Here is a 21429-nt window from a genome sequence, read left to right on the forward strand (position 1 = left end):
GTCTCTTCGGCTCCTCCATGGAGCGCTCGCTTCCTGATGAATCCAGTGTGGTGCCCGCAGCACTGTGATGACGTCAGCAATGTGCTGATCTCATCACGTTGCTGCACGTCGGGGGCGGGGCCCAGTCCCGACGCGCTGTTCAAATGTATTTACGTCTGAAAGACGCAAATACATTTGAATAGGAAGAAGCTGCGGTCACCGGCACCGGCGCGCTCCTCATCAGTGTGTGCATGTCGGGCACACAGCACACAACAGGGCCGGAACAGCACAGCGCGCTGCCTCCTGCTAGTGTGCCCGGCATGCACACACTGATGAGGAACGCGCCGGTGGCTGCAGATACAGGCAGGTGACTGGTAAGAAGAAGAGCCCCCCCGCACATACCCCCGGGGCCCCTGCTCGCTCCCCGTGGCCCCCGCAGCCCCCGCACACCCCCCCGGGCCCCCGCTTTCTATACTCACGCGCTGCTGCTCCTGCAGCCTGGCCTGGGGCGATGCCGGGTCCGTCCTCCACCGCGCGATGCTGCCAGCACCTGCACAGGAAGGAAGCAGTCATCCCTCTGAGACTGCCTCCTCCTGCAGTGTCGCTGCGTAGATGAGTCAGAGCCGCGTGGCACTGACAGTGATAGCAGGCAGAGCAGAGAGATCGCTCTCCCTGCTTGCCGCTGCAGAGGGAATGGGATTGTCACTAATCATATCGGCAATGTGCCGATATGATTAGTGAAATTACTGGCCGGGGAGGCCCTCTCACACATATCCATAGGGGCCCAGGGGGAGGGTAGGGGGGGTGGGGCCTAGGGGGCGTGGCCATCAATAGCAGGGGTCCACCGGGGATTCTCCCGACCTCCTGGTGGGCCAGTCCGCCCCTGCTTACCAGAGACTCTGTCCATCTGTGTCTGAGTGAGTACACCTGTGCCATCCGGCAGCGCGCTGCACTGCACCGCAACCCTGCACCCTGCCAAAACCCATCCTAAGGAACCCTCCCTCCTACCGGGCCCCAGGACCAGCAGCCCCTACCCACGGAGGGGTCAACACCTAGCTGCTCCCTGCCATTGCTCCCGGGAACCCCGTCACCAGTAGTGGTGGTGCCCACCATCACCACAACCCGTGGGTGGCGTCATGAACTCTATATATATCCCAAAACGTCCAATTCTTCCCCCTTTTCACTCGTGGGCAAGGAGCGCTGCTCGAGCCCCGGGTCCAGCCCACTCGAGCCACCGAGGAGAAGGCACCGGATCCGAGCGCGATCTCCCCGAGCAGCCCTCGCGACGGGGAAGCTGGCCCCCGCCCCCGACACTCCCACACAGTTGGAACAAACAATTGCCCAAAATATGTTGGAATACTGAAGCATTAATAATTATGCTCACTCTAATTATGACACTTAGCATAGCATTAACCCTCCACCAAAAAAATTTGCAGTTGGTGCAATGCATTCACCAAATCCAGACTTGTCTTTCAGATTACCAGATGCAGAAAGGTGATCCACTTTTGTGTGGGGGCCACGGGGAAGGCAGTAGTAGTCGTGTAGACAGGGGTTGCCAGGCTGCAGCGCAGCCGCTCGGTAACCCCTTGCCTCCCAGTTGCTGTTCCACTAACAGAATTACTCCACCACAGTCCATTCTTCAATCCATTTTCTCTCTGAAACAATAAAGTGCACACTGGAATATTCTCTTACTATTCTTCTTTACAGTATCTGTTTTCATTTGCACTACACAGTCACCACTTCTGGTCCCAATGGGGTTTCCTCCAGACTCTACCTCCACATATAATTTAACATCCGACCGCTTTCCTGGCACCTGGTCTCCATTAGTTACTGCAAGGCCCCTCATTCTCCTGTCTGACGTCACGCTGCACAAACAGATTCACATAGTCCTTAAGCCTATCTGCCCACTCACAGGGATTAGCTTGTGTGGCGCCCCTGACCCGGTCAGGCACCACTGAGTACTGCACCCATGCTGGGACAGTACTTCCAGGTAATCCTAAAGGCCGGAATGAGGTGTGTATGCACAGAAACATAGCAACCAGGTCTCCCACACCTTTAGAGGGGACCTTTGGGTAGTCTCCAGAGGGGGGCTAGCCTTCAATTCTTTTCAAGAGGTGTAGCAGAGGGGCTGGGAGCTAAAGTGAAGAGGCTGTCAGGAAAGGAGGGGAACGAGCCAGTCTGGTAGTGGTGAGCAGCGGTTGCTAGGAGACGCAGACGCACGCTCACACTAGTCAGACCCTGCGCGGTGTAGTGACAGTTAGTCGAGGAGAACGGTCATCGAGTGAGAAGGCTGAAAAGGTGCTCCTGATGAGTAGGCACGTACGGGGAACAGGTCCCTAGAGTAGACTCAAGTTTAACTATCTGCTAAACCTGCCGGTGAGAGGAACTACAAGTACCTCACCAACCACACAGAGTCCGAGCCTCAGCAGCAACGCAGGGACCCATAAGGAGACAGAGCCAGAAGCCATCTCACCTAGTCCACGCTGCTGGCAAACAGTCCAGAAAAGGAGAAAAGGCAGTAGCGACTCCCTGATTAGACCCCCACGGTACTTCAGGTCAGGGGGTTATCCGAACACAGAAGTCCTAGAAAGACGAGCTACCTGTTACCCTCATACTGGCCTGAAGGAGCCCTAGTTCTTACCTGGTTTATCGCAGCATCGCCCGGGTTACCTTACAATAACAACAAAAGTGAGTAAAAATGAGTTAAAAGACTTTCTGGACTGAGACTGAATTATTCTGGGACCCGTTATTCTACACACCCGAGCCCCTGGGGTCAGCCTCATTCACAGGAGGCCACACCATCGAACTGCAGATCCCATCAGCTCCAGACGCTCGTTAAATGTGCAGTGGCGGTCACCCATATCTCTGACCACAAGCCGTGAGTGGCGTCACGACACATATATACAAAACCGACATACCTGTTGCCATATACAGAAGAAGACCCTGTGGCGTCCCTGAAGCTGGATCGGTATCCCTTGGGCGACACACTTGCACTTTGGAAAGTCTACGTGTGATAGCACTCCTCCACTCGTGCTATAGGCCAGGACCTACCCTTCTCAGACAAGGGCCCACTGACCTTCAGTTTCGCAAGGGATTTCTTAGGGTTTTCATATCCCGGAAAGAACAGATGCCTCCTTGACTGACCAGACTATACCCCGCCTCTGGGGAAGCAGTTAAACAGTCCTCTAATGAGCAGGACCCCGCATGTCTGGGCTCAAAGGGGTGACCCCATAGGATCGCTAATCAGTAGGACAATATGGCTTCTTCTTTCTCTCTCCTCCTGGAAACTCTCCTTCTATATCCTGTCCTATACAGTATATACACTATCCTATCTTCCTATTTCTCTTAACCCATTGTTGACCTAATCAGGTGCCAGGGCAGCCATCACAAACCCACACTGCCACCTGGTGGCCATATACAAAATACACATACAATTTGCTACAGCATATAATAATAATAATAATAATAATTTTATTCATTTATATAGCGCTATTAATTCCATAGCACTTTACATACATTGGCAACATATAAAACCAATCAGTGTGTCGGCTACTTCTGTAGGGGGTGGCATAGTCTTAACCCCCCTACATTTGGACAGAATATGTTTCCACTGCTCCAGAGTCCAGGGGTGGCATACTTTACACTACTCCATCCAACAATTGTGCTTGGTGATGTAAGGCTTGCATCCACCTGCTAGGCCATGGAAATCCATACCTAATGTAATACTTGAAATCAATAATTAGGTGACATTTCTCAATACTTTTTGTCCAGTTAATATATTTTAACTTTGGCTAAAAGGCTCCTGCATGGGCCACTATTACAGTCCTGTCACCTGGTACTTATATATGCTTGTCCCCTTCCAGAATCTCATTCAGAAGGTTTCAAAACTGATCATACTGGGGATTTAAAATGTGCATTTACAGGTATTTTAAATTCATGTATAGTCCATCTTAAGATAGTTACCTGGTGTTTGGCCTTAAAAAAAAGCCAGTCTGGCTATTTGAAATCATCACATAGTTATTTTATCAGTATGTCATCAGTTGGTCCAATCATATTGACTTCACTCCTCTGCCTACTAACCCACTGGGGGACACAGACAAAAAAGGGCCCTATAAAGTCAAGTACCTCATCATAATGCATAATTACACCTGCGTTTGAGGTGCATATGGGCCCCCTTACCTCTTTGGCCCCTGTACACCAATGATAGGTCCTTCCCTGTATTAACCAATAAACTGGATATTTCAAAGACTAAAATTGCATAGCCAATACCTCTATCAATAAAGAGGCATTGAAACATGTAAGTTCCTGCCTCCCACAACCCATAAATATCAGTTTAATTATCAATATAAAATGATCAGAAAAATATAGCAGGACCAATCTTCATTTCTAATCAGCTCAGAGTGGTGATATGACCACGCTTTCACTTCAATCAGGCAAAATGCATCTTCTATGTGGTCTTCAAAAGGAGAGGATTAAGTTATTAAATTGAGCCGCTTTAATCATGCAGCCTAGAAATGAGTGGAGGGGATTAAATGTATTTTTACCACACAATCCTGTGCATCTATTAGAATCCATTCACCTCTCTCTGCTCCGACAGAACTGAAGGAATCCATAGCCCAGAAGCGGAGAATATGTAAGATGTCATGGAGTTTTATTTGGAAATTGACCCAGTGACTCTAAACTTAATAATTCTGGTAGCCAGTTATGTCATTCTCCTGCTGGTTTTTCTGGTCTCCTGTGTGTTGTATGACTGCCGGGGAAAGGATCCTAGTAAGGAGTATGCTCCGGAGACAGTGCCAGAGAACAGGTCGCCCATTCGCTTGGTGGTAATGCAGCAAAGTGCTACTTGGGGAAAGGCCTACCAGCACAGACCTGATTTACTAGAGAAGAAAATAACAGTTGTCTAAAGAGATTTTCTGATCACATTTGTGTGAAGGAGACTAAATGAATCTGAAAAACGCCGGAAGGAACATGTAAGTGCTTAGGTAATTAGAAACCCATTAGGTTTTCATTTGTCATTTATGCCTAAGCTTTGAGTGAGTCACTTCTTCCATGGTTATGAAAGGTGGTCACGGAAGATGGGGAAACCTGCTATGGTTCAGTATACGAATTATATGGACTTTTTGGTCAACTTTGTACTTTATGGAGTCATAATATTATATATTTCAAATTTCAAAATGTATTTTAATATAAAGAACACATTGCTTTTAAGATTTTGTTTTAGAATTAATATGAAAGTTCACTTTTATACAACTTCTTATATGTGAATGTAATCTCAATCATCTCAATGGGAGAGCCATTGTTCTGGAGAGGAACAATGAGAGAATTGGGAAGATGCAGATCTGCATAGTTCAGATGTTGGTGGGATTCCCAAATTATAGACCCTAGTGGATGCCACCTTATAATATAGTGAAGTATACTGTAAGTCTGATATATCCAAAAGTTCACCTTTATCTAACTAATTATAATGATCAAAATCAAAGACCGGTTTGCTCACCCATTTCAGCAGAGCTTCATTCAAGTGAATAAACATAGGATGGTGTTAAGCTGGGTTGGCTTGTCCAGAAGCAAACATCCAGTTCAAAGGTGAGGTACTCTAGTACTCAAAATAACTAAAAAAAAAACCTTCTTCTTTATTCACATGGACACACACGCAGAATACCATTGCTGAATCTTATGGGTTTTTTTGTGTTTTGTATTCATAAAGAAGAGATTGGTTTTTAATGATTTTGAAGTCCTGGAGAGCATCAACTTTGAACTAGATCTAATTCTAATTGTCACTCCATCATCTTAAGGTATTTATTTTACACTGGGCAATGCTGATAATGTTCATAATCAATCTGCAGCTATATTCTTTAGCAAGCCCATGTTTTTCAGTGTCCATGTTTGGATTTTATTAGTTGTCCCTTAGTAAACATAGTATGGTCCACCTCTACTTGTCTGTGACAGCCATGATTGCTTCTGAAATCTTGGCTGGATGTGCGTGCACGCTGGACATAGACTGGGTACCTCATAGTCCCCGGGTAAACCTCATTCTTCCCAAACAACTATGTCGTCACCTATACAGAACATTGTCCTCTACTGTTCACCAGTCTGAAGACAAATACAAATGCATAGCACTGGGTCATTCCACAAGAACTGTATGAATTATTGATGACTTTTTCACTTCCCTTAGTATATGAAGATGTCTCAGTTTGTTTCCTTATAAATTAGTGTAGGATATCCACATGAAATGAAGAGATTCAAATTAAACATGGCTGACAGTAATTGGATGGAATACCTGCTTATCTTGGATTTTTCAGTATTCTCATGCTTCCATATCAATGATTTTCTGCTTATTTGCTAAATTAAGCTTCCTCATATGGTTCCTTTTAGATAGCCACCGTGTAGGTGCATTTTAGCATCCTTATTACTCAAAAATAATTGGACCTCTGGTGGTTCTAAGGATCTAAATGTCCATAGAACCCTATGAGTATAATATATATATATAATTGGGTTTGATTGGATAATGGTATAGTACTTAATATAACAATTTTTTAGAATAGATCATAATTCCTTTTTACTGTAATGTAATAGTTCCTGTTTTCTGTGGAAGCTATAATAATAGTTTGTACATTTGGTTCTATACTTATTATTGACATAGTACCAGTACATTGTATTGTAAAATGAATGGGCTCTAACGTCATTCTAGGTCGCAATGCAAGTTACAGTCAGTCTATAAAAGTCATATTATATCATTCTGTTTAGGATTAGAAAAGCTCTTAATGCTCTCCAATAGTAAAAAAAAATCAGACTTTAAAATTCTATTGTTATTTTGGGTCAGGGACAATAATAAAAAGGAAAGAATATTAAAACATTTGCATTAAACCATACATGTCTCACATTCTACTATTCACATAGTCAGCTATTGTGATAATAAATGTATCAGACTGCACTGCTTTCTCCATCAAAATACTAAAGAGCAAAAATATGAATAGAGCCCAACCCCGATTTTACACCCATTTTTATCAGTTCTGTAATCAGCAGTTTGGGGTTTTTTTTTAGAGGATCCATCACAATTTGTTTTAATTTTATTATATGTTGATGACACAAACTAAAAACTAATGCATTGAGATATACAGTATATTAAAACTGATGTAAGATGATAACAAGGAAAAGTGTCTCAAAATCTACTTCTTTAGGCTTGGTTCACATTCATCAGCTGTGACCAACCAGTATTTTTATACCTGGACTGGAAACAATTAATGACAAAGTGGTGCACTTTATATACTGGTATCCAAACAAACAGAAGGGACTATCTTTTGATCTGGCTCTAAGGGTATGTGCGCACGTTGCGTCGTGTCCCTGCAGACATTTCTGCAGCGATTTGACAGCACATGTGCACGTCAAATCGCTGCAGAAACACTGCATAATGAATACAGTGAAAAAGCAGATTTCATGCGCTCTGGATGCAGCCCCCACCATAGACAGAGCAGGAGCTGCATCCAAAGCGCACAGAATAAGTGACATGTTGCTTTTTAGAACGCAGTGTTTTGGCAGCATGCAAATCGCTGCGTTCTAAAACGCAACGTGCGCATGGATTATGCACAATCTTCATAGATTGTGCTGGGGACGCAGGACGCATGCAGTTACGCTGCAGTGCAATACGCAGCGTAACTGCATGCAGATATGCAACGTGCGCACAGAGCCTAAAGGCCCTGTCACACACAGAGATAAATCTGCGGCAGATCTGTGGTTGCAATGAAATTGTGGACAATCAGTGCCAGGTTTGTGGCTGTGTACAAATGGAACAATATGTCCATGATTTCACTGCAACCACAGATCTGCTAAAGATTTATCTTTGTGTGTGACGGGGCCTTAAGACTGGACACTTAGGAACAAAACCCATAGGAAATTATGGGATGAGTTCTGGACTGATTTTCACTACCATGCTGGAGAAATCCATCCAGCCGATGGCCAGATGTAAGGGTCAAGGCTTTAAAAATACGTCATTGAACCGTAATTTTATGTATAGGGGACCATAATGTGGTATTAAACTAAGGACTAAAGAGATTAATGGATCATGTGTCTGTACACACATTAACACTGTGTACAGAACATGGATATCTAAGAACAAGAAGAGACTGATAAATTATGACATGGATTACAAAACACTAGGAATGTTAAAGCAATACACAATGCAATTAGAAGAATCTGAAACGGGTTATCATTATCAAGGACCTTTATATATTGTGTAAGGGGCCAAAAACTTTCTGCCTGTTCTGCACATGGATTATCTCAGCAGGTGATTCCCCTGCTTCACGTCACCTTTCCTCAAAAGATGATTTCTATGTCTTTTGGTCTTCCCTGCCTACAGGATACCACTGCAAATATCGTACTGATTGCCAGCCAGCTCCCCGCAATTAGGTAGTGGGGAGACAGCTGTCAATCGGAATGACATTAGCGAAGACATCCCGTCAGCAGAGCAGAGCGAAAGAGACGATGCTGCTCTGTCGACGTGCCATCAGGGAAAGTGAAAGAAACGCCGGCAGGAGTGATCAGTGACCACTCTAAGGTGTCAGGGATCAGCACCAGGCAGAATAGACAGGAAGTTAGCTACTACCTGCCTGTTACTTCTTAGTTCCATACACAAAAATGATAAAATTCAGTCTATGGAGCACTAAAGGACCGAAGAAGAATCATGGGAATTTTTAACATCTTTACTTGAAAACTGAGCAATTTTCAGTATATACTATGGAAATTGTATTCAGCAGTTCTCTTTAGTAGGTGGTAAACTGACCAAGGTTGTGCAAACTGAATTGAGCGCTCCAGCTCCCTACACCTGTAAAGCCTGGTAGTCGGGGTCCAACCTCTGAGATACTTATGGCATATCTATTAGCTATGCCATAAATGTCTATCTCCTTTATGGATTGAATGCACAAAACATATCAATTATTTACAATTTTTCCCATAAATCAGTAGTACATGTGAATTTATAACACAATGTTCTGTTAAATATCCTAGGGCATAGTTACAGCCTTTTCTCTTTCCAGAAGTGTGTTGTTTGTGTTCTCTCTGCAAATAGAATGTCTGTAAATGTTCAGAAATGCCTCGAGGATGGTTTACACACAGGCGGAATTTATTAAGACTTTTGTTATTTTTTAACACCAAAAGTTGGAAATCTAAATTCTCAACAGTTTTAAAAAGTCGGTAGGAAAGTGAGCCAGGTTAGATTGGCAAAAAGAACATTTTCTACAAAATCGCAACTCCCAATCCATTAAAGGCTTGAGTAAAAAGTGAAAAAATACATCCTTACACAGAAGTGCTATACCTAAAAATGAACAAAATTTATCAAAAATGGAAGGAGTCAAGACATTAGGAGATTCGGTCAGTTGGGGTCCAGGTGCTTAAAATTCACCAATTCCTAATACAAAGGACAGAATACTCAGTCAAGCAATGTCTCTCCTCGATACCTGAAGACTTCATACTGAGCCCCTTTATTGTAGTAATCTCATCCCAGAGATCCCAACAAAAAATGTAAACTTTTGACAATGGTGCATTAAATTGCACAAAAAAGCATAAAAATTAACACTTTAAAAACCCAATATTTCAGGAACAGTATGGAGAATTTAAAAGAAATAAAATAACATACTACTCACTAAGACCAAAATTTGTCTACTTTTACCTTGTGAATGACAGGTCCTCTTCTACCCATTCTATATTGGTTTTAGAAATGAATAAACATAACTATATAATTGTCATAGACATGAAGACTAATTAGTATCACTGTCTGTACAGGATTAAAATCATGGTGTCTCTTTCACTATCCTTAAACCTCCCACTAATTTGTGGCTGCCGGCTGGGTTATGATAGCCATAGCGAGAAACATAATGGGAATTCATTAAAGGCTAAGGAACATGAGCTTTCTTGGCCAGACTAGCCTGCCTCTCCCTGACCTGATTTATTATTTAAGATCTAGCTCTAATTCATGCCCTTCTTTCGTTAGCGCACTAACCATCTAATGCTTATAGCCCTCTGGCATTTTCATCATTTCAAGTCCAAACTTGTAATTCTCTGTGCAGGCAAACATCCACGATCTTTTCTCTCACTTGATAACTATTTCATTATAGTTGCCATCAAGCTCTTTACCATTGTAACGAATGGGCCCTGATTCATCGTTACCGTTACAACTGTTTTCTGTCTAGTTTTGTGTAGTTGAGCCTTTTTCTTGATTGTACCAAATTCCTTATTCCATTTGCACCTTATTTTAAGTCTACTCTATGTTAGACTGTTTTTTTCTTTTGTTTTCCTCATTTTGGGTGGACTTTATTAATTCCAGATTTCTTCACCTAATTCATCAATTGTGATGTATTAAAATGTTGTCAGAACATCAGTTTCCCTTGGTGTAATTTTGAGTATGCCAGTATTTTGCAATGATTTTTGCAGCTTTTGGTGCCACAAATCGCAAAAAAATCCCCACAAAAGTGTTATACTGTATACTGTTTCCATTTACTAAACATGAACTTAGGCTTCAGGGGCATGACAGAGGTTAGTGGAATATGTATAACACCTGAGACATACATAGGGCCAAATTCATCAAAACCGGTGTTGTTTACGCTGGTCTTGATGAGGAGATGTGCTGAAATTAGACAATCTTGATCTAAGAAGGAGCGTACTCCTCTTCAAGAATTAGGAGCGCCGGTCGCATGCTGTGCACCTCTGTGTGCGCTTCGCCACAAATCTAACTCAAATCGATGCTGGAGTAAAATTTGTGGCTTAGCAAATGTCACGAATTTGATGATCATTGGTTACCACCCCCTGTCCCACCTCAGTTCCACCCACTTTCTCAAGAATGATGAGTGAATGGAAAAAGTCACAACAGCCTCGAGTTGTGCCAAAATTCTGTTGCTTTTCAAGCCTTTTATGCCAGAGGAATCAGGCCCTATAATGCATCTTTCTAGTATCCCCACTTGTTCAAAAATACAGCACATTTCATAGTCAATACTAATTTATTTTATATCATGATTTGTTACTTTGTTATAAATACAATTTCATTCCAGAGTTACAAAAAAATTAGATATAGATAAAAATTAAAAGAAAACCTATATTTACCCTTTAATTTTTGACCATTCCTTTGACTCAAGTGGCCTCTGATGGTCTCTGATTACTTCCCGCAGTAATTACATTCCATACATTATCATGCCACTGTGAGATGCGCGCACGTATGGCATGTGGCCAGTGACTCCAGAAATCAGCTGCATTAATATTTTGACTGATGTATGGCACGTCATGGATGCAGGAAGAAAGCAGAGACCAACAGGATTCACCAGAGTGGTGGTGCTAAAGCTATAGGGGATGTATGCCCTGGAAACATTTTCATAAAGCCTAAAAATAAAAACTTTAGTTTCTGGTAGTTCATTTCTTTGAGCACCCAATTGTTGGGTCTTAAAATCATTTAGCTTTTTTTTGTTTAGTAATTGAAATTTGTAGCCTGGAAACTTTGCATTGTTCTGATAGATAAACAGGTAAGAAAAGCATTAAAGTGAGCCACCAGTCCAAATGAAAAGTTTGATTATATAAGATGAATGTATAAATAACTAGAGATTAGCGATCAAACAGCGGAAAATGTTGAAATCGTAAAATCTGTGGCCGTATTGGGATTGGACATCCGATCATTTACCGCAAAAGTCGGCGATCTTGCCATGGATCGGTAAATGACCAGATGGCAAAAACCATCTACTCCCTGCCCATAACAGTCATGTCAAGCATTGGCATAGCTGTGATTGGCCACTGTAAAAAAAAAGGAAGCAAAAGGGTTAAAACAGTACATACTTACCGAGTATCACACGGCTTCAGCGCTACTTCTGGGGCCGATAATTCTCCCTCATCTATTCCATATTCACTGATTTCCCCATCTCTGGCTACTGTCAGACCCCGCCCACAGACGCTGTCTGCGGGTATAAATAAATAAATAAAACAATTGGTGTAGGGTCCCCCATCATCATACCAGCACATTTAAAGACCACAGCTACAGGTTGCAGCCCCCAACCATGTGCTTATCTTGGCTGTGTATCAAAATATGAGGAACCGCATGAGGCTTTTTTTTTTTTTTTTTTTTTAAATATTTAAATAAATAATTTAAAAATAAAAACGACATGCAGTCCCCTCTAATTTTGATACATATCCATGATAAAGCTTGGCAGCTGGAGGCTGGTGTTCTGATGCGGGGGAGACCCATGGTTATTGAGTCCCCCAGCCTAAAAATAGCAGTCTGCAGCCATTCGGGATTGCCATATCCATTCGATGCAACAATCCCAGCACTTTTCCCGGCTATTCCCGATTGCCCTGGTGTGATAAGTAATGTGAGGCATCTATGAGACCCCCATTACTAATCTATAAGTCAAAGTAAATAAACACAAACACTGAAAAATCCTTTATTTGAAATAAAATACAAAAAACACCCCCTTTCACCAATTTATTAACCCCCAAGACATCCAGGTCTAACGTAATCCAATCAAGGTCCTACAACGATTCCAGCTCTACTACATCTGAACTAACCGCGTGCAGCAATAAAACATGTCCGCATGCTGTAACTTCAGGCAGAGACTGATCCGCAGAGATTGGCAGTGACATCACTCAGGTTAGTTGTGGTCACAGCTGGAGGTTCCTACGGCCCTGCACCTGTGACCACAGGTAACCTGACCTCAGAGGACCTCAATGAACTTTCACTGAGTTCACAGACCTGCATCTTCTGGCAGAAAACTACGTTTTTTTGGCAAGAGATGCAGATTTGCGCTCAAATTTTTACACCCTATTCCTGCACCCAATCTACACCTGGCAAAAAAACCGCATCACTACCGCATGCACTATGATGCTGTAGTGATGCTATTTTTTTTTTTTGCCAGGTGGTGTAGATTGGGTGCAGAAATATGGTGTCAAAATTTCAGCATCAAATCTGTACCTCTTGGCAAAAGTATGCACAAAAACGGTTTTGATGCTGTTTTGGTGCCCATATCTTCCAGGAGGTACAAATTTGGTGCTGAAATTTGGTGCAGATCTCCAGCATGACCGCAACTAACCTGAATGATGTCACTGCTCACCGCACTGCTCATTCTCTCTCTGCCTGAAGCTCACAGTGTTCAGTCATGTTCTACGGCACTTGCTGTGAGCTTCAGATGTAGCAGAGCTTGAATCGTCGTGGGACCTTGTAGTGTGGATTACATCAGACCTGGGTGTTTTTGGAGTTAATAAATTGGTGAAAAAGGGAGTTTTAAAAAAAAAAAAAAAGTATTTTTCTCTGTTTGTGTTTATTTCTTCATACTGATAGGATTAGTGGTGGGGGATCTCATAGACCCAAACATAGGTTTTTGTGACGCAACAGCGATCTTGCTAGCGATGTCGCTGTGTGTGACATCCAGCAACGACCTGGCCCCTGCTGTGAGGTCGCCGGTCATTGCTGAATGTCCTGGATCATTTTTTGGTCGTTGCTCTCCCGCTGTGAAGCACACATCGCTGTGTTTGACAGCGAGAGAGCAACAATCTGAATGTGCAGGGAGCAGGGAGCTGGCTTCTGCGGACGCTGGTAACCAAGGTACACATCGGGTAACCAAGCAAAGCGCTTTGCTTGGTTACGCGATATTTACCTTGGTTACCAGCATCCGCAGCTTCTAGAAGCCGGCTCCCTGCTTCCTGCACACAAAGCCAAGGTACACATCGGGTAACTATAAGCAAAGCGCTTTGCTTAGTAACCCGATTTGTACTATGGTTACCAAGCACAGCGTCGTTACACGGGTCGCTGGTGGCTGGTGGCTGATCTCTGATCGCTGTGGAGATCTGCCTGATTGACAGCTCACCAGCGACCATGTAGCGACGCTCCAGCGATCCCTGCCAGGTCAGATCGCTGGTGGGATCACTGGAGCGTTGCTAAGTGTGATGGTACCTTTAGAAATCCCAATCATAACCCCTCCGCCTCCACCTCCTCATGAGAGGCCACCTGTTTTAACCTAAATAACACTGAGCGTTACAAGACAGCATAAGTCACTCTCCACTTTACATCATTTATGGTATTTCACTGATATATCTGACTATTGCGTACAGTCTAATAGATAATAGAATATAATATCAAGTATGTGACTCATAATCTATATCAGGGGTCCCCAACCTTTTTTACTTTGAGAGCCAAATTCGACTTTGAAAGTTGGTCGAGAGCCACATTGTGGAGATGAAGACGTAGTCAAAGCAATTTAGCAGTAAAAAACAGGAAACAATAATTGGAAATAAAGAATCTTCCCCATATTGATATCAGAAAGAAAAAGTGACCTTTATACACAACACAATCCACTATACCAAGACCAATAATACCACATACAAGGGAGAAATACTGCCACATTGTGACCAGACAACATATTACCAACACACAGTGACTGAATACAGCCACATACAAGGGAGAAATAATGCCACATTGTGACCAGACAACATATTACCACCACATAGTGACTGAATACAGCCACATACAAGGGAAAAATACCACGACACTATGACGGGATAACATATTACCAACACATAGTGATCAAATACAACCACATACAAGAGAGTAATGCCACCACACCATAATTATACCACGTAGAAACTGAATATTACCACATGCAAGGGAGAAATACCGCAACACTATGACCAGACCATATAATGACCAAATAATACCACACAAAAAAGACAAATACCACCACACCGTGATCAGACCACATATTACTACCACACAGGGATGTATAATACTACAATAATGATCATGAATAAAAAAACACAATACTAATAACACTAGTATTATCATCAGTGTTTTTTTTTCATAGGAGCTCTGTATATAGTGTACAGGTAATACAGTGATCACCAGTGACATTATACACAGGGGCAGGGCCAGCTCCATGTTTTTGTGGGCCAGGGGCAAAAGATTTTCAGTGGGCCCCAACCACACAAAGACATGCACAGATACGTACATGTACAGGCAATGTACACATACAGATTTGAATACAAATTCACAAACATACATATAAACAGACATATATCTGTACACAATTATATACACTAACATACATAGATACACATCATATATGCACACACAGACACCTTACAGATATTATTAATATGGGGAAGCCGGCAGCAGCCTCCCTCACCTCCCCTGCTTGTCTCCCTTCAGCTCCTCCAGGACATGTGACTATGCAGGCTGGGCTGCGTAATGGCCATCACCTTAAAAGACACAGAGAACAATGCTGTGTATACATCACAGGGGAGGCAGGGGGCAAAGAAATTACTGGGAGGCATAGATGATACGGGGGGGAATACATGTTAATGGGGGGGACGTATATGTTACTGGGGGGCATAGAGTACTGGGGCTCACATAGGTCTGCAGGGGGGCATAAAGTACTGGAGGCTCACAGGTCTGCAGAGGGCATACTGCACTGGGGGCTCGCACAGGTCTGCAGGGGGCATACAGTACTCGGAACTTACACAGGTCTGAAGGGGGCATACAGTACTGGGGACTCACACAGGTCTGTGGGGGACATTCAGCACTGGGGGCTCACACAGGTCTGTGGGGGGCATATAGCACTAGGAGCTCACACAGGTCTGCAGAGGGCATACAGTACTGGGGTCTCACACAGGTCTGCAGGGGGCATAAAGTATTGGGGACTCACACCACACAGGTCTGCAGGAGACATACAGTACTGGGGACTCACACAGGTCTGTGGGACGCTGACTGCTGTGCTGTGGATTGTCTCTTTTCTCTTCAGCTGTGGGATGGGCAGCTGACTCCGCCCACAGATTAACTACCTCCTGCACGCTGTTGTGTGCTGCCACTGTGTGGGTTTAAAGAGCTGCCAGCCAGCAAAGTGCGGCTGATTGCTGAGCACTGCGCGTTCCCTAGAAATCGGCCCGAGTGTCGTAGACTAGACAGTGAGTGGGCCCCGCCATCTGTCTAGGGCCCCGGAAATCGCCCCAGTGCGCTGGGTGCTGACGCCAGCCCTGCACAGGGGCTCTGTATATAGTGTCAGTATATAGGTAATACAGCGATCACCAGCAACATTATACACAGGAGCTCTGTATATAGTGTGTGTGTATGTATGTGTACATGTAATACACTGTCTTACCAGTGATGTCTCTTGCTTTAGTTATTCATCTTCGTTTTTGATCTTCATCTGGTGCTGACCGCCATCACTTCTTCCTGCCATGACACAACTCTACAGAAAATATCACACAGTCACCTATAGCTGATCAATTCCAGAGCACATTCTACACTTGTTCACCAATTTCTACACTACGTCAGACTTTTTTTCCCCCATGGAATACAGTATCCTCAAAATTAAATTATATTACAGCAGTCATAATGTCCTCTAAATTACCCCACAATAATTATGCCCCACTTGCCACCATAAACCAATAATTTTGTCCCTCATTCTGGCCCCATATAGTAATCATGTCCCTCATCCTGGCCCCTTCTATTTAATAATGTCCCCCATCCTGGCCCCCTTTATTTAATAATGACTGGGGAAACAAGTGTAATCAGAAGGGGTTCTTAATTGTTTCCTGTACAAAATATCCCCCCACACACTGCTCTTCTCCAAAATAGCCCTCCAAAGTGCCCCTTTCCATAATGTCCCCCCAAAACTTGCCCTTTCTATAATATTTCCCCCATGCTACATCTCTACATAAATTCCCCTCACTCCTCATTATACTATGCCGCCTTTCACAATCTACTTTCTAAATGCCTCATAATGACCCTCATTACCCTATAATTTCCCTCATTGCTCCATAATGTTCTAATTTGCTTCAGAATTTCCTCCATTATCCCATAATGTCCCAATCAATTTTCTCCTTGTTACTATTGCCCCAAAATGTCCCTCATTGACCCATAATGTGCCAATTTGTCTCATAATGTCCCCATTACCCCATAAAGCTTCTCATTCCCCCACAATGTCCCAATTTACTCTATAATATCCCAATTTACTCTATAATGTCCCCACTGCCCTTTAATGGCCCAGTTTGCTTCCTATTGCCCCCCCATTTCCCCAAAATGTTCCAATTTGCTCCATAATGTCCCTCATTGCCCCACAATGTCCCAATTTACTCTATAATGTCCCCATTTTACCATAATGTCCCCCATTTTGCCATAATGTCCCAATACACTTCATATTGTCCCCCATTCCACCATAATGTCCCAATATGCTTCACAATGTCCCTCATTGCTCCATAATGTCCCAGTTTGTTTTATAATGTCCCACACTGCCCTATAATATCCCAATATGCCTCATAATGTCCTCCAATCACCCATAATGTCTCTCATTGCCCAGTAAAAGTCCACGCATGCCCTATAATGTCTTTTGTAAAGTAATACCGCTCCTCTCCCACCACAGCTTCTCATCTAAAATTATTGTACATGTCTTCTTCAGCTCTTGCAGTAGCGTTTACCTGTGCCTGCATGTCCTCCTCTTCTCTGCAGCTGCAGCCTCGACGACATGTCGGTGGGGTGTTAAGGAGCTCCTCTGCCTCTGTCCTGTTGCTGCACTGTTCAAATGTATGTGCGCCTAACACCTCATATGTGCAGGCCTAGACTCATGCAGTGCAGCGTTAGGACCTTTGATGAGTCACATGACTGTGATGTCACCAAAGGTCATTCTGCAACTGCGAAAACTTCAGCAATAGTGCAGAACTTGTACTATTGCTGAAGTTTATGATTGAAAGGCTGGGGGTCCCTCAGAATATGGGGGCCCTGGATCAGCTGCCCAGTCTGCCCACCAATAAATGTGGGCCCTGAGAAAGAGATGGTCCACCCACGGCCCTGTACAGCTACCGTTGAGGTGACCGATGGCGAGCCACATGTCAAGAGCAGGCGAGTCACATGTGGCTCGTGAAGGACAGGTTGGGGACCCCTGATCTATATCATACTTGTATATCAATCAGTTCATCTTCTAAACTAAGGGGGTGATTCTTGCAAACTTTTATGCCAGAATACAGGCATAAAACACTTTGAAAAATGACAATTTTTGTGCAACATGAACCTGCACCAAAATTGTGCGACTTTTGGCATTTTCAAACTGGGGTGAATTGTTTATTAAAAGTAGCATGCACAATGCCTATCTTAATGAATCGTTCTTTAAAGAGGTTGACCACTACTTTTGCATTGATGGCTGGGCTATTCTCAATATCTGATCTCTCGGGGTCCGACACCCAGCAGCCCCACCAATCAGCTGTTCTCGATGCCGGCGGTGGCAGAAGGCAGCTCGAAATGCTCAGTTATGGAGCTGCTACTTCTCCTGATAGAGGCTGGGTACTGCACATCTGCCTCCTGTTGATTTGAGCCGCTATAAAAAGATGGGGAAGCTCCGGAACTGAGCATTTTTGGTTTCCTGCTTCCGTCGCTAACACAAAAAAAGCTGATCATCAGGAGTGCCGTGTGTCAGAGACCAGCCGATTAAACATTGTTGGCCTAAGATAAGTATAGGCCATCAATGTAAAGGTAGTGGATAACCTCTTTAAGTCTTTCTTAGGGGACAGAATGACTCAAGGAATACATGAAAATTTATGTAATTATCAATCTGTTTTATACTATGTCTATAAATGTACTTTTATTAGTCATTAGTGCATTTACTAGATTCTCATTCATTCTTTTCCCCTTTTTCAGATCGAGAGCTGGGATTTTGGGAAATGAAATTCCGGCACATGGAAATGACAAATTCCCCAGACTTTAGCATCTTTCCCTAATGATTGATGTATGAGCTTTGTGGATCCTTGCATCATGATTACGATTGAGCTGCAGTATTTTGCCATTCCCATTATTGCAAATAATGGGCATCGAACTAAAGTTTGTAAGTGAACAATATGGCACTGATCAATTAGGGTGTTCCTAAATGCCTTTAGAGCCTGTAAGGGGTGAAAGAATCCCCTTTGAAGAGACGTAAGCAGCACTACTGCCTCAAAGCTACCCTGTGAGCTCCTATGGAGTGACCGTGGCTTCTAAATATACAGCAATCAACAAAGCTAAGAGGAAGTGGCGCGGCTGACCTATCAAGTGTATTGTCCGTTAAATATTATAACGTTTGAATACAGCATGTCCCTAGGTCGGGAAAGGAGCGAGCAAGGGTGACCAGCTCATTCTGTGTTAAATACACAAATCTCAATGTTGGGGCTGCACTTCAGGAAAGACCAGCCACAGTGGTACAAGGTTAATAGTACCGGTAGTTGTCAGCAAGAAACTTTTTAATTGTTGCAATAGTACAGCACAACTGCTGGAGAAGGGGAGACAAAAGGCGCAATAGGGTCTTACCCGGTAATAACCGTGTAAAAGATAAAGATGAAAACACTCACCTGATGAGGTTGTGCCAGTCACAACCCCTTGTAAAGCATGTGAGTGTCAGCGTGGTTCAAAGCAGCGGCCCCGTAATGGACGTAGTGAAAAATCTGTATATATGTATATACATATATGAGAAACGGGTTTCATCCGCGCTAAAAACCACTGTTACCAGGGTGTTGATTAAAGATCTCTTTTTATTACAGTATTCCAATGCGTTTCAGAGACATGAGCCGTCTCCTTCTTCAGGGAAAAAGAGAAAATGTCTTAAATGTGTTTAATCAACACCCTGGTAACAGTGTTTTTTAGCGCGGCTGAAACCCGTTTCTCATATATGTATATACATATATACAGATTTTTCAATAGTACAGCACAGGCAGAAATATGGAACAGAGACTGCACAGGTGGGAGTGGGAGTCTCCCCAGCTTACTTAGAGCGCTGCATTAGTTGAGCTGGAGAGCAGTCTATGGCCCACCACAGGGTATTTCGAGAGATGGCTGCATGACCTTCCAACTATTGTGCCAGAGACGGAGGAGTACTTCTTGCCATATCCAGAGATGTCAACCTTGCAGAAGTGATGAGACAGATGACAAACAAAGCCGAAATCATGAGAACGACAGCATGGAAGGAGAGAGAGTCTTCATTCCTGCATTGCCATAAGTGCCAGATGAAATCCAACTTAAAGCCTGCAAGAGATAGTGCAACAGGGTGCCTGAGCTTCAGCCCCTACAGCTACTGTACTGCAGGGTGATGCAGTGCCCCAATAAAGGAGTCCCAAGTCGGGTAAAGAATATGCCACTACACCTGGGACTTCCTCCATAGCATTACTAGAACGTATGGACTGTAATACCCTTTTTGGCTGTAATATATGTATTATTACAAGTGATGCACCCTCCTGAGGAGAGAAAAATAATTTAATCTATGTGTACATTAAAGTGGTTGTGTTACTGCAATTTTTTAAGCCTGCCTCCGTCTACCATTATTTCTTTGCCATCCAAACAGCCTGAACATTGATTGCCATGCGACCACTTGAAGTTTCTATTCAGTCCAGTAAAAACAGTACTGTAACATGTCAATGACTGATAGTGCTGGTGTCCTCTTTTAGGGCAACGTGTCTGTTTAACCTTCTACAATCGTGGCCAAAAGTTATGAGATGGACACAAATTTCACTTTCACAACGTTTGCTTTTTCAGTGTTTTTAGATCTTTTAGTCAGATGTTTATATAGTTACTGAAGCACAATTTTAAAGCATTTCATAAGTTTTTACATTCTTACTGCCAAATCAATCAAGCACATGCAAAGACTCAATATTTACAGTGTTGACCCTTTTTGACAACAAATTCTTGCTGAATATAAGCTTCTGGGTCAAATACTGACTGATGGCAACCCATACTTGCCTAATCAGTGCTTGGAATTTATCACGATTTCTGTGTTTTTTTTGTCCACTCGCATTTTTAGGATTGATCACAGATTCTCAATGGAATTGAGATTTGTGGAGTTTCCTGACCAAAATGTCAATATTTTGTTTACTGAGCAACTTAGATATTACTTTTGCATTGTGACATGGTCTCAATCATGCTGGAAAAATCGTTGTTCATCACAAACTGTTCCTGACTCGTTGGGAGAAGTTTCTCATAGAAGATATTTAGATAACATTCTTTATTTATGGAAGGGCTTGTAGGCAAAATTGTTTGCGAGCCTATTCCCCTGGATGTAAAACAACCTCACAAATTAATTGTATGAAGAATCTTTACTGTTGGCATGATACAAATCTCATGGTAGCGCTCACCTTTTGTTCTCCGGACAATCATTCTTCCACATGCCCCCAACAGTCTGAAAGAGGCTTCAGGAGAGAATATAACTTTACCCCAGTCCACTGTAGTCCAATCCCAATACTTCTTGCAAAGCTATTTTCTCTGGAGAAGTCCCCTTCAAACTGTTTGGGACATCTGGAAGAATAATTGTCTGGAGAAGAATAAGTGAGTGCTAACCTGAGTCCTTTGTCATGCAACAGTAAAAGAGACCATTCAAAAGTGGGGTTGTCACTTACAATTTTGCCATGAATAAGGAATGGAATCTAAACGTCCTCCAATACCAATTTCTCACAAAAATCCAGAAGCAATTTGGTGATGAA

General features: G+C 43.2%; 1 protein-coding gene across 2 annotated transcripts in view; it reads left to right on the top strand.

Moving 5' to 3' along the window:
* Positions 1-20232, top strand: part of SMIM36 (small integral membrane protein 36) — a 41055-nt gene extending 20823 nt beyond the window's left edge. The window contains exons 1-2 of one of the 2 annotated variants that reach the window (XM_075347518.1): positions 4481-4952; positions 18629-20232. In XM_075347518.1, the coding sequence (XP_075203633.1) occupies positions 4623-4886 (264 nt within the window). In that variant the 5' untranslated portion in view covers positions 4481-4622 and the 3' untranslated portion in view covers positions 4887-4952; positions 18629-20232. Of the gene's footprint in view, positions 1-4480; positions 4953-18628 lie in introns of those variants that run through there. The other variant, XR_012754068.1, reaches the window with a different exon arrangement.
* Positions 20233-21429: the final 1197 nt, after the last annotated feature.

This window comes from Anomaloglossus baeobatrachus, chromosome 5 (genome assembly GCF_048569485.1).
Source record: "Anomaloglossus baeobatrachus isolate aAnoBae1 chromosome 5, aAnoBae1.hap1, whole genome shotgun sequence".
In the NCBI taxonomy this organism is placed as follows: Eukaryota; Metazoa; Chordata; class Amphibia; order Anura; family Aromobatidae; genus Anomaloglossus; species Anomaloglossus baeobatrachus.